Raw genomic sequence first — 14,108 nt, forward strand, 5'->3', positions numbered from 1 at the left:
GCATAAGGACATGGTTGGAATAGACCTTGCGGTTATTAGCCATGTCCTGAACGTAGACAAGCATTTTCCACCAATACAACAGAAAAGGAGGCTGCTCGACAAAGATAGATCTAAAGCTCTAAAGGAAGAAGTCGAGAAGCTAAAGGAGAATGGATTCATCAGCGTACCGTTTTATCCATCATGGGTCTCTAATCCCGTGCTTGTTCCCAAGTTGAATGGCAAGTGGCGAACATGCGTGGATTTCACAGACCTTAATAAAGCCTACTCTAAAGATTGTTTCCCGCTCCCTAGAATTGACCAGCTGGTCGATGCCACTGCAGGGCACGAGATTCTCTCATTTATGGATGCATACTCTGCATGCAATCAGATTGGTATGCATCCCTCTGACGAGGATCACACTAGCTTTCAGACTGATACAGGGCTTTACTGTTATAAAGTAATGCCTTTCAGTTTGAAAAACGCTGGTGCGACTTACCAGCGACTGGTCAACCACATGTTCAAGGAGCTGATTGGCACAAACATGGAAGTATATGTCGATGACATGTTGGTTAAGTCAAAGAAGGTAGAAGGGCATATAGGGGACTTGCAAGAATGCTTCAACGTCTTGAACAAATATCAGATGAAGCTGATTCCCCTCAAGTGCTCCTTCCAAGTTAGATCAGGGAAATTCTTGGGATTTATAGTAAACTCGCGAGGAATTTAGGCCAATCCTGAGAAGATCAAGGCCCTGGTCGATATGAAATCGCCAATGAAGATCAAGGATGTTCAAAGCTTGACCGAAAGAATTGCTGCTCTCAGTAGATTTATTTCCAAATTGACGGACAAATGCGTCCCATTTTTTAATCTACTCAGAGGCAACAAGAAATTCTAATTGACGGAGGAGTGCGAACAGGCTTTTCAAGCCTTAAAGAGTCACATGTCGCAGCCACCGATTCTATCAAAGCCAGTTGATAAAGAAACTTTGTTCATTTACTTGGTGGTCACAGAATACGCTGCTAGTGCTGTCCTATTAAGAGAAGAAGAAGGCGTGAAGAAGGTTGTTTATTATGTAAGCAAGAGGCTAATAGGAGCGGAGCTGCGGTATCCACCTATTGAAAAATTAGCCTATTGCTTAATCTTAGCCTCCAGGAAGCTGTGGCCCTACTTCCAAGCTCACCCAATCACAGTTTTGACCGACCAACCTCTACGGCAAGTTCTGCAGAAGCCAGAAGCTGCAGGTAGATTGTTGAAATGGGCGGTCGAACTTGGGAAATTCGATATCTCCTACTCGCCATGAGCAGCGATAAAAGGACAAGCCCTGGTAGACTTCGTCGCAGAACTCACTGGGCTTCCAGATAGCGAGCAGCCAGAAGTGCCTGAGCCTCAAAACCAAACTCCCTCATGGAAGTTGTTCACGGACGGCTCTTCTAATGAACATCACGCAGGAGCAAGAGTGATTTTGATAAGGCCCGAGGGGCATCGATTTCACTACGAAATCAGATTTGACTTCACTGCTTCTAACATTGAATCTGAGTATGAAGCACTGCTTGCTGGATTACGGTTAGCCAGAAGCATGCACATAATGTCACTTGACATCTACAGTGACTCTCAGTTAGTAGTCAATCAGATCATTGGAGAGTACCAGGCCCGAGGTTTAAAAATGGTCACTTACTTGAATAAAGCGAAGGATGTATTGGCGCAGTTTGATAAGTACACCCTCCAGCAAGTACCTCACGACCAAAATTCAAACGCTGATGCTTTGGCCAAGCTGGCAAGTGCCAAGGATGCTGACACTCTGAACATAGTGCCTGTTGAGCGACTATCTGCACCAAGCATCCAAGCAGAAGGGACCTATTTGGTGATTCAAGCGGCGGACACATGGATGGCACCTTACATAGAGTACTTGACGCAGGGCGTGCTACCGACAGACAGAAACAAAGCCAGGACCCTTCAACTGCAGGCTACTAGGTATATCCTGGTCGATGGAATCTTGTTCCAAAGGGGATACTCAATGCCACTCCTCAGGTGTATTTTGAAGGAGAAAGCCAAAGAATTGATGAGAGAGGTCCACGAAGGCTTTTGTGGGGACCATGCTGGAGGGAAAAGTTTATCAAAAAAGATCCGAAGGCAAGGATACTTCTGGCCAACAATGAATGAAGACTCAATGGAATTTTTGTGAAGGTGTGATAAATGCCAAAGGTTCTCCAAAATTCCATGACCAGCCCCTAATGAGCTAAAACAGATGCAAATTCGGTGGCCGTTCGCAGTCTAGGGTATAGATCTAATCAGATCTCTGCCCACAGGAAAGGGCGGCATCAAGTACGCCATAGTGGCCGTCGATTACTTCACTAAATGGGCCAAAGCTGAGCCACTCGTAACCATAACGACCAAGAAAGTGCTGGATTTCGTGGTCAAAAGCATCGTGTGTCGCTATGGGTTGCAAAGAAAGATTGTCTTAGACAACAACACCTAGTTTGATAGTGATCTGTTCAGAGATTTTTGTGAACGGCATGGAATTATCAAGAGCTTTTCTTCAGTCGCTCATCCTCAAGCAAACGGACAAGTCAAAGCAGTCAATAAAACGCTAAAGGATACTTTGAAGAAAAGACTTGAGGAAGCGAAGGGGGCATGGCCAAAGCAATTGCCTGAAGTCCTTTGGTCATACAGAACTTCCCATCGAACAGCAACATGCCATACTCCATTTTCCTTGGTCTATGGGTATGAGGCCATGCTTCTTGTTGAGTTAGATCCACCGTCGCATCAAAGAATAACCTATGATCAAGGCTCTAATAGCCAGTTGTTGATGGAATTTCTAGATTTGGTCGATGAAAAGCGTGAGCAAGCCCAACTCCGAGTAGCAGCATACCAGCAAAAGGTCGCTCGGTACTTCAATTCTAAAGTACGCAAAAAGAAATTGAGTATCGGGGACCTAGTACTTAGAAGGGTTTTTCTCAACACCCGTGATCTGGCCGCTCGAGTACTCGGACCTAATTGGGAAGGACCGTACCAAATTGAAGAAGTCCTTCAGCCAGGCACCTATAAACTTGCTCACTTAAATGGAGATCTCATTCCTCACTATTGGAATGGTGAACACCTGCGCAAGTACTATCAATAAACAATTCTTCTTAAAGAATTGGCTTGTATTAATTTTACTTTTTATAAGTTATGAAAAAAGGTTGGTCATTTATGTGACTGATTGCTTATATGTGTAAGATCATTTTGTTGATCACTCGTACAGACATGTTTTTTCCATTCATTACGAGAAATAAAAGGGACTGTGCACAGCCAGTCATTCTTGCCAACAATTGTATTTATTACAAGTATTTGCTCATTACGTGTGTTATCTTGCTTTATAGTCATTTTTACAAGTCTTTATTTCGAGCAAAAATGTTCGAACAGGTTTCGGTCAAGGAAAGTGACCGAGGACCTAAAGCTCCTTAATCACTTGTGGGGCATATAAGGCATCTAGTAGGCAAAACATATTGAAAGGTATGTAAACACTTGAGAAAAATAAGTGAAAGCATGCTACGGTACTTAGAGTATTTTTCAAAATCTTGTTAAATAAATCTAAAGTACTATGCTAAGTTCGGTCATGCGAACAGATATTATAATAAAGTGCAAATATATTATAATATAAAAAAAGAATCCTTTTACACCGTGAGTAGTTACTGCTTGGATGTAACTGTCTAATTAAAAGGAAAAAAGCTGCCCATGCAGCAATAAAAGTTAAAAAAGAAATTGTCTTTACATCACGACCTGTAGGTCGTGTATTTAAAAGATAATAAAATAAAAGAAAAAGAAAATAGACTTATGAGGTAGCTGGAGGATCCTGCGGTGATTCTTGTTGTTGCTCGTCAACAGTAACTCCGACAGTAACTCCAGCCTCTTCTCGGGCGCCCTCAATGCCAGTTGCTAAGGAGATCTCTGGAGACCCTGGAGTTTTTTCTTCTTCCAGGTGAGCAACACACCTCGCCAGCTCTGCCTCCCTGATGTGATCTAGAAGATAGGAAAAATTGGCGCTGGGGTTGCTTTTCTAGAACATGTAGAAGCATTAAAATGTCGCCCCTTCATAGTCTTTAAGGTTGCAGGCATTCGCCTCCTCCAAAGCAGCAACCTCTTTGCGGTTTATCTCCAGCTCTTCTTGGAGCTTATGGGCTTCCCGGTAGTTCATGAGTGAGACCTCCTTGTACTGCTCCTTAAAGGCGGTGATCTTGGCAATACTCGCTTCTTTCTTCTGCAACTCCTCTTCGAGAGAGGTGAGTTTGGCCTCGCCCGTTTACAGTGCCTCAATGTGCTTCGCCTCAGCCTCCTTTAGTGCCTCAGTATGCCTTGCCTCAACTTCCTTCAGCTGCTCGGCGTGAGTGGCTTCAGTCGCTTTGAGCTGCTCGGTATATTGGGCCTCAGCAGTGCTAAGGTGATCGTTAAGTTTCTTCTCGAACTGAGCGCGCAGTGTCCTCGAGCTCCGCCAGCCAAAGGTCATGGTAAGAAATCCCTCCAATCAGAAAGAGATAAAGCTATTAGTAGGGACAAATTGACGAAGAAAGTAGTGAAGTACGATAAAAACAACAACTTACAGCGAGCACTTTATTCGGTGCACGGTTGAAGACTTGATCAACCACCATGGAACCGGTCTCTTGAATCGCCTCTTGGCTGCGACGGTGCTTTGTTATTCTGGACAACCTATCCTTAGTTGAATTGAGAACCACGCCCGTGAGATCTTCTCTTGAGGCTTCTTCTCGGTGACCAGCAGGCTGCCGGTCGGTGGAAGCTGGAGGCGTGAGGTCGACGGGAGCTGGTGGAGGAGTCTGTTCGACCGGATCTGGGGGGTCTTGATTCGTTGGAATCGGCGGGGATGTCTCTTTGGCAGGATCTGGTGGAGGAGTTGTCTCCTCTGTGGTAGTAGGCGTAGGAGGGTCCTCTGTTTGAGACCTCTTCGCAGAGGGATTGCTGCAGCCTTCCCTAGGGTGGCGCTTGCTGGACTTTTTCTTGCTCGTCGATTTGGCATACAAGTCGAAGGCTCGGTTAGCAGGCATGTATGCAAGGGAGAAGTAAGCGAACAATCAGGCAATATAATATAAGGAGATTGCTAAGATAAGAAAATAAGGGCAGAGAAATTAAAAGTATAATACCTGAGCTATAATTATTGGTCGCTACACTATTTACTTTACTAGTGCTACACTCACTCTCTGGCTTGAAGAAGTCTGAATTTAAAGTAGGTGTGTATTTAAAGTTGCTGTCCTCGTCAAATAGGTGACAGTGAATAGGCAGACTATCTAAAAGCAAAAAATCAGTATCGTTCTCGTTCGATGATTCAAGAATAGGCTCAGAGGCCTTCTTCTTGCCTTTCCCTAGGGGGACCGAAGCAGCGGTAGGTCGCGGGGCGCCGGATGGTTCATTAATGGTCACGATTGTTGCCCTCCTCATCGGGGGTTGTGACACATCTTTTTGTTGATCGGGGATATCGCCACCAGTGCTACTCCCCGCTGTGGATTCCCTCACGTCCTAGTGAGGGGCCAGAAGCCCGACCAGCCTCAGATTGGCCTCTGTAACCAGCTGTTTGATGCTTTTCTCTATGTCGGTCATGCTGGCCAAAAAGGCCGCTCGAATCTCCATCTCTAGAGTAGGGGCTGGTCGTAAACATGGACCTGAACGGCTAAAGGATATAATAAACGCGTAGGAATGCTAAATGGTATTTAAGCGATCAATGAAGTAGAAAATATACCTCCTTCGGTGAAGGCCAGGTTTTGGGTGACCAGGTCTGTGGTTAAAAAGTACTCCTGGAAGTACTTTCCTACATTGGACTTCTAGATAGTTTCGCTCAGGAAAACACGAGTCGTTTCCTGGTGGCAAAAGTGAAAAAACCCCATATTTTTTGGTTGAGGTTGGATTTGAGGTCGAACAGGTAATTGACCTCGTGTGGCGTAGGAACAGGCCACTTTTTATGACTGTAAAGGATATAGAGTGCGGAGAGCATTCTATATCCATTTGGGGTTATTTGAAAAGGAGCGACCCCAAAATAGTTGGCCACTCCTTGGAAAAAAGGATGGAGAGGCAGGATCGCTCCTGCCTCAATATGATACCTCGACCAAGTGCTGAAGGCGCCTCTAGGCAGGTTTGCTTGCTGGTCTCTAGTGGGTTGGACTAAGGTTACCCCAGGAAGTCCGTACTTCCTGATATAATTGGCTATCATCCTAACTGTGATTTGGCTAGGGGGTGAAACATACCATTTGACGTTTTGTTGAAGGATATCTCGGGGTTTGGCCTGTGTTTGGATTCGTGGCTCGGGAGTACTTTCAGCTCTACCACTAGTCGAGGGAATTTGAGCCTGAGGAGCAACCTGATTTTCAGAAGGTTTAGATGGTTTCTTTTTCTGGGCAGTGGATTTTACTCTACCCACATTTGGTGGATTTGAGTGAGGTCTGTTGGGTGGAATTCGAGAAAAAGGAATATCTGGGATAAGTAGTGATGGCTGTTCTTCATCCACAAGCAGCTGAGCGAGCAGGTCATTGTCAATTGGTCTCTCACCTCCCCACGGATCTTGCATGAAAATCTGTAAATAGAGAAAGGGAGATGAGAATCTACGGCCTAAAAACCTGTGTTGAGAGTTGGAATAACGTTGCTCATGTATAAAAGTTAAACTTTTATACGACCAGCAACATTCTAGCAAAAACACTATGTTTCATACGAGCAGTTTGGAAAATAGATCAAAAAGCATAAGTAAAAAGTCTTTCAGGAAAAACTTTTTCAACTCTGAAAGGGCGGGAAAAACCTAGTATTTCTACAAGCTTAAATATCGAATTTTTACTTCGATTTTGCGTCCTAAATTCATGATCCTAAATACCAAGCTAGTCCTTGACCCCAACCAAACTTTATTTCAAGCTTAAGTCTACGTGCTTGTTTACCCCGAAACAAATTTGTGCATAAACAGTGAAGAATATTCAAGAACTCAGAAACTTAGAGTAAAAAATGGAGGTGAAATGAATATTGCATGGCATATCAACAATTGAAAAGTTTAAGGAAATTACTTGTATAGAAGATGGAGTAAATTTCTGAGACACTAAGTCAAGTTGGCTAGGTAGGAACTTCGTAGATTGCCAAGAACCGTCTGAGTTTATGGAGTGCACCTTGTTCTTCGGTTTTCTTGAAAGTAGAAGTAAAATGTAAAAAGTAAAAATGGCTTCTAAAGGATTATTTATATTAGCCGAGGAGCGGTTACCCAAGTAATCATTTTGGGTAACTTTTCGAGGCACGGGGAAACTCAATAGCCGTCAGATAGCTTTTGGGAAACTGGAAAGACATGATTGGTTGCCTTTTTCGAGAAGGCATGGACACCTCTGACAGATTTGGCGGGGCATTCGAAGGGTCGAACTCCTAAGTTTATTTTATGTTGGTCGCAGTAAAATAAACTTGGGGGGCAAATGTTTACCCAAAAATGGCTCCTGATGATGTGGCAAGAATTCATTGCATGCGGTTGGCATGTGGCAGCATCAAAGTGAAGAGGTGCTGTTCGACTATCGACCATCTCCTTATTGCTTCATCAGATCTCGCGATTAGATGCGACCAGACTGGTCGCATGCTTCGGGTTATTTCCTTTAAAGATATGTAATCTTGTAATAACTACATTTATTATATTCTTTTTATTGCCTTAATACGTTGATATTAAGGAGAATTAAGGCTCATTGGCCCATTTAACTCTCCTTGAGCCTATAAATATGCATGAGATGACTCAAGGAAGGGACTTTTGAACCTTTTTTCTGAATACACATAGAAATAGCGTAAGTGTGATTATCCACCGAAAAGTTGTAATTCTCCTAAGGCTTGTGAAACTCAAGAACCCTAGTTCTTTGATCACGGCATTGGGATTCAACATCAATCACTACAAGAAAAAACAGCATTCATAACACTTAAAAACTGCTAACCGGGGCTATTGATAGCACTTTTGAAAATGCTAACATAGCCTCTGTTATTAAAAGTCCAGTCTTTTCTATAATAGTTTTTGAATGTTATGTTCGGTGTTATCTTAAACTATTCAATAACACATTTTTAGGTGCTATAATATTCAAATAATAACATTTAGATAGAGTTTTTGGTTATAAATTTGACGTTTAATCTTGTACTTTTTTCATAACACTTTTCAACTGTTACATTTGATTATTTTAATAACATTTTTAGTTTGTTATATTATATAAACCATAACGATTTTTTACGCTTATAATATGTTTTTAAATCATAACATATAGTAATAAAATTTTAAATTTTATTTTGATCATTATTGTATTTTGATAAAAAAAAATTTCAAAATTAATCATAAAATGTAATTCTCAATATATTGATAAACCATAAGTATTACATTAAACAATAACTAATTCAAACCATGAATGTGTCTACTTCATGAGATCTTAGTTCTAACTTAAGTTTGAGAGCATAACATAATAAAGTTTCTTGAACATTTTTTACTTCAAAAATGAAAAACAAAAACATTACAAGATACACAAAAGTAAACCATGCATGAAACTTGCTCCATCCTTCAATTCATCATCCTTTGTGCACTTGTCCAGAAGACAAAATTCTCACATTCTATGATATCCCTTTGGGTCTGGTTGACAAGTCCTGGAAGTGATCTGAACCTAAAACAGCACATATGGACATTAGACACATATCATTTCCCTTAAAACCAAATAGATTATTACACAGATATGCATGAACATCAGATGAGATGAACCTCATACCACTAGCTATTTTGCACAGCTTAATAATTTTTTGTGCTAAAGACAAAAAAAAATGGAGATGCTTAAAAATTAACAAAGACCTGTAAAAGATTTCATTAACCCACTTGGAATCCAAACTAACATGTATTTAGCCCAGGTAATGAATGAATGCTATACTATAATTTTTACAGACTTATAATGATATATCACTGGAACATTGTGCCAAGAACTTAAACAACTCTGAATTGTAGTAATTGGCTGGATGTTATTTGGGGATTGAACAGGGTTAATTAAACAAAGAGAATAAGCACTTAATTAAACTTTAAAGCATGATTTTTAAACAATTTCATGAACAAATTAGATATAGGTCAAAATTCATAAACTAATTTGTAGACATATCAGAGAACTCTTATAGCAAAAAAAAAAAAAATACCTCACCAACATCCATTGCTTCATCTGTTAATGCAGCCACTGTAAACACAACTCCTAACAAACCCTCAACAGCCAGAGTTATTGCATGAGCTTCACTAGCAACTAAGACTGTAACAAACCCATGGACAAGGCAAGCCAAGATGACAACCCAAGCAGTAACAAGTTCTTGAAATGCCAGAAAATCAACTAGCAAAGAAATATCAAAATATAAATAAGCATAATAGAAAACAAAATGAAGATTCAAACAAAGCTTGGGAACATCTGCAAGATGAAAACTAAAATAAATAAATAAATAATATAACAAGTGAATGCAAATCCAATCCCATAACTATCATATAAACTATAACTTACCAAAGCTATAAATAAGAAATGAGAATACAGTGCAAATAAAATCAAACTTGTCAAACAACTTGCTGCCATTAAGACATTATAGTTTTTCAGACAGTAGGGAGCAATGAAGACATAAAGTGTTTCATAACTTTCTTCATAAAGCAAAGCAAAGGCTTGATACATTACAAACATAATCAAGCAAAGTTTTTTTTTTCAAATAATAAAAAAAACAGCTATATGTCCTTTACTGATATTAAAACAAGGAAATACAAATCAATGCAACTTAATCTTAACTAGAGTTTATAAGAGCAAGCATATTCCTCTATTGTTGCTCTTTGCAACTACTTAGAAAATAATTCCCTTATATTGCTCTCTAAATAACTTTAGAATAAAGGAAAAGCTAGAAGGAATCAAATAACTCAAGAAAATAAAAGGCCAAACAAGAAACTAGAATACACTCAAGCCATATATTATAACAACTCAATGACTAAGAAACAAAATAAAATAACTCAAAAAATATACCAATTCAGAGAAATAAACAAGAGATAACCACTATAAATTCCAGCTACCTGAGTTAGCAAATAGACATATATACACATTCATCAAATTAAACTACAACAATCATAAAAAGCACAACCTTTTAGGCAACCCTGTATTAACACAAGTAATTAAGTCAAAGATAAACAATCCGTATAAGCCCATGCAAAAGATCAACATGACAGTCCCAGCAAGATAAACATCTGTGTCATTGGATTACATTATTAGCAAAAGAAGCTCGTAATGAGAAAAAGATAAGACCAGAAAACAAGGGAATGAGACAGTTTTCTGTTCAAATATCAGTCCTCAAATAAACCATTTGGATCAATAGAGTGGCACAATTACATTGTTTTTTAGCTCTGTAATAATCAGTTGTAACAAGTCTTGGGAGTTGTAATAGTGTGTGTGTGTGTTTTAGTACATAATTGCATACACATTGAGAGAAGGAAAGAACTGTTGAAAAGTTACCAATTGCTTCAACTAGCCGCAGAACCATTTGTCCAGCGTGAATCCCTTTAACACAGCTACTCCTGTAAACTTTATATGCATCAACAATATAAATGCAACCCTACAAAGATTGAATTTAGTGTGAGTATTCATGTAATATATATAGTACCAAATACACTTATGTTCATCACTATAACTTATACTTAAATATAACTAAAATGAATTGAATAATGGCTATGGTATTTCAATAATTTTGTAGAGAAGAGAAATTACATTGAGAAAGCACAAGAGGGAACCGGCCAATGAACCTGCAACTACGAAAAGTGCCAAAAATCAGAAGTCGAAAATCACTTGCCCAACAGCAAAAGAGTCAGAAATTCTTTTCATTTTCAACATGGTTCATAACCCATTTGAGTATACTATTTTCTAGTTTTATTTCCAAAGATTCAAGCTTTAATTATCATGACAATCGACTAAAATTTAAACAATTTCATAATTGCCAAACCCAAATCTCATAATTTCATTTAGTTTCTTCCACATGTAGTAGTGACCCTTCACTATAAAACCCCCAAAAGAACTTAACTTTATTGTCAGGACCACATTACAATATGCAAACAAAAACAAATTATAAACACACAAAAGGCACCAGCAATTATGTTATTAAAATAATAAGTTACCATCAATTAGAAGCTGCATGAACAAGACAAACAAAATTCAAGAAACATATCATGTATAGCTAGATGCATATTACCATATAACATGCACCCAAATGCATATTACCATATATAATTCTTGGCTTTTATTGATTTTGTTTTTCTCAGTAAAAGGAAAAGAAAACTGTGACCACACTTTGTTCATGGAAATTTTTACGTACATGGAAATTGAATAGAGTACTGCATAAAAATCATATATTACACTCAAAAAGCAACAAAACCAGAGATAAGAGAAAACTTCACTTCTTAATTAGCTAGCATATATGGAGTTAACAATGTTCATAGAACAGCAAGTGGCCACAATACTCTAAATTTCAAACATATGGTTCCAATTCTATGCGAAGCAAAGAATTCAAGATGAAAAAATAAATATAAAAAGTAAAAATGAATTTATAATAGCTAATACAATGCCACTGGAATATAACCATATGGAAAACAACTAAATTACTAGAATAATGCTATAGAAAATAACCATGAGGTGTAAACAAACTATTACTCATATATGTTTACTTTTTAACAACCTTTAAATTGTCAAAAATTGCGTCCAAGCATTCTCAGGACAGATTTGTTTCCAAATGTGAATAAACAAGAAGCGCTATATATTTCATAAAAGCTATACTTGGTTACCATTGAAGACAAAGTTTGTTTGTTTTTTAATTCTTTTTTCAGGTTAATGGAACCAGCCAAGATGAAAATGTAAATTTTTTTGCTCAAATATAATTTCCCCAGAAAAGTTTCAGCCAGTGGGAATTTCAGCTATAAAATTGATTTCTATCAAGATTTTCAGTTCTGTTTCAAAAAAAAAAAGACAAGAAAAGAAAAGAAAAAAGAGCAACTCGATTCATACCTTTTCAGGTTTAAGTGAGCCGCAGCTGTTAATTAGTTTCTTATATTCATCCCAGTGTTCTTCTGCTAATTTACATAATGTATTTAACTGTGTTTCAAGTGCAGAATTAGCCTCTGACAACTTTGTCCATGTTTCCTGTGATTTTTCGGGGTTAGACTTCTGCCATTTTTTAACAGCACCTACCATTGATGGTGTAGATGATCCTCCAGTTCCTGGTTCTCCAAGTAACTGTAAAAGCACCAATCACTTAAGGGACAAGACTAACAAGAGCTGCATCTCTTTTTAGCAAAAAGCTTTCAAAGGTGCACATCAATGCTATAAACCAAAATCACAGGATCCAAAATGCAACCAAAATCCATTTACAGCAATCAATTAGATAAACATGAGTAACAGTTCCAACTAATAAGACTGATTTAGAGAGTTAAAAAAGTAGTACATCATCATGGGCAAACTGAAAATTAATATTAATTGATTAAATGCACCTCAAATAGCAACAAGTGGATAGTATAAAACACATGCTTACAAGATTCATTAATGGTCGCAAGGATAGCTTTGTCCTCTCATGGTCCCATTTTCCTTTTAAAATTTCGATAACCACTTCTCCCAGGGGAGCACCTTTTATGGCAACCTGCAATATAAGAACTAGAAATTTACATGTGATGTTTGTTATTCTAAAAGGATGAAATTGCATTTTAAATTCTGTATCTTTTCATATAAATGTTTGTTAGAACAAAATATTTGTAACAATGACATATTCCCTTATGAAATTAACGAGCAGCAACAAGTTTGTTTGTGGAAAGAGGAGACAAGATAAAGACCTGAGCAGAAGAGATTACTTCTGGTGAAAAACGGACATAACGATGGCTACCATAAACTGCAGAGCTAACATCAAATCCACTACCAACTTTCCCCTGTGCAATGCAATGAGCAGTTTGAGCTATAATATGCACCACATCCAGATCTGCAGTGCCCTTCACTTGAGAAAGATCAACAACTCCCAGGTAATGAAGCAAAGCAGCAACCACCGAAGATGTCATAGCAGCAGATGAACCCAATCCAGTTTTTGCAACTTCTGGCTTGCTATTTTCTCCGCTGGATTCCCCAGAATTGAAAGTAATTGATGCAAAAGGAGGAAGAGCAGCCAATGATTCAGGCAACAAAGGGAGTCCACGTGCTTCAATCTACAACCAACAAGCCTCATTAACATCTTCAATTAGATTCATAAAATAATTTAGAGAAAAAGCACCCTAATAAATTTTAGCAGCATTTTGAAATGTGCTCAAAGGTTATATCCGATGATTTTGTAAATTATGGATTTGACAATATCAAGAAAACGTGTTCATTAACCATACCAAGTACTGACAGGAAGAAAACCATGTAATATATAGAACACTGAAAAGGTAATTACCTGATTCCGATATGAATAAAAGTCATTGCTACCTAAAATGGTGATATCAAGACCTTCATGAAAAATCAAGATGAAATATCAGAATATTGGTGTTCTCATAACCTTCCGGTTGGTAAAAAGGTAAGCTATTGGGGGGGGGGGGGGGGGGGGGGAGAAAGTAAAAATTACCTTGCAGTAGTATTTTGTGTAACACTTCCTTCCTATCCTTGTCAGCTGTAGCATATGCAGCTGCCACAGAGTACTGCACTGCTTGCTCCACAAAAGGGTTCCCCGACTCCCTGAATTTTTAATCATGATATAGTGAGTGAGATCTTCATGATTTAATTAACAATTTAATGCTAGTTGAATGATAATTCTATTAGCGGCACTTAGTAACAAAGCAGAGTGGGGGATGATCATTCAAAGTTGACATCTTTGAACCAGAGCCAGTTTTCTCTGTGATCGTATAACCAGTGAGATGGAAATGAGATATATAGCCATGTCTAGATTTAAAAAAAAAAAAACTGATTAAGCAAATAAAATACAAACTTAACATTACCCAGTATAAACTTGCCTTGAAACACTCTGAAGCGTCAGATTTTTCATTGACAAGTTATACATGCTTTCTCTATTAAGCTGAGGAGATGTCACTTTCACATCTGTCCATGCCTGGAAACAATTTAACACTCTTGAACAAAGGGAAGCCATACACAGTACGAACTGATACC

The 14,108-nt window shown here is 38.6% G+C and overlaps 2 protein-coding genes across 2 annotated transcripts; both read right to left on the reverse strand.

Annotated features, from left to right (window-relative positions):
- Positions 1-4,255: 4,255 nt before the first annotated feature.
- On the reverse strand, positions 4,256-5,012 carry LOC133828806 (uncharacterized). The gene is made up of 2 exons (XM_062258904.1): positions 4,554-5,012; positions 4,256-4,471 (listed from the first exon to the last, which is right to left on the reverse strand). The coding sequence occupies exons 1-2, from the start codon at positions 5,010-5,012 to the stop codon at positions 4,256-4,258; spliced, it is 675 nt and encodes a 224-aa protein (XP_062114888.1).
- A 6,845-nt stretch (positions 5,013-11,857) lies between these two features.
- On the reverse strand, positions 11,858-13,451 carry LOC133825973 (phosphomevalonate kinase, peroxisomal-like). Its single transcript, XM_062258782.1, has 4 exons — positions 13,402-13,451; positions 12,812-13,174; positions 12,517-12,621; positions 11,858-12,221 (listed from the first exon to the last, which is right to left on the reverse strand). The coding sequence occupies exons 2-4, from the start codon at positions 13,028-13,030 to the stop codon at positions 11,988-11,990; spliced, it is 558 nt and encodes a 185-aa protein (XP_062114766.1). The 5' UTR covers positions 13,031-13,174; positions 13,402-13,451; the 3' UTR covers positions 11,858-11,987.
- Between the last annotated feature and the right edge of the window lie 657 nt (positions 13,452-14,108).

The sequence above is a fragment of the Humulus lupulus genome, chromosome 1 (genome assembly GCF_963169125.1).
Source record: "Humulus lupulus chromosome 1, drHumLupu1.1, whole genome shotgun sequence".
NCBI lineage: Eukaryota > Viridiplantae > Streptophyta > Magnoliopsida > Rosales > Cannabaceae > Humulus > Humulus lupulus.

Excerpts from the sequence above, each read along its gene's own strand:
- LOC133828806 (XM_062258904.1), bottom strand. The coding sequence starts at position 5,012 with ATGCCTGCTAACCGAGCCTTCGACTTGTATGCCAAATCGACGAGCAAG. Across the intron at positions 4,472-4,553 it reads CACCGAATAAAGTGCTCGCT|GGATTTCTTACCATGACCTT; the intron begins GTAAGTTGTTGT and ends TTCTGATTGGAG.
- LOC133825973 (XM_062258782.1), bottom strand. The coding sequence starts at position 13,030 with ATGACATCTTCGGTGGTTGCTGCTTTGCTTCATTACCTGGGAGTTGTT. Across the intron at positions 12,622-12,811 it reads AAGTAATCTCTTCTGCTCAG|GTTGCCATAAAAGGTGCTCC; the intron begins GTCTTTATCTTG and ends CTTATATTGCAG. Across the intron at positions 12,222-12,516 it reads TGCGACCATTAATGAATCTT|TTACTTGGAGAACCAGGAAC; the intron begins GTAAGCATGTGT and ends GTGCTTTTACAG.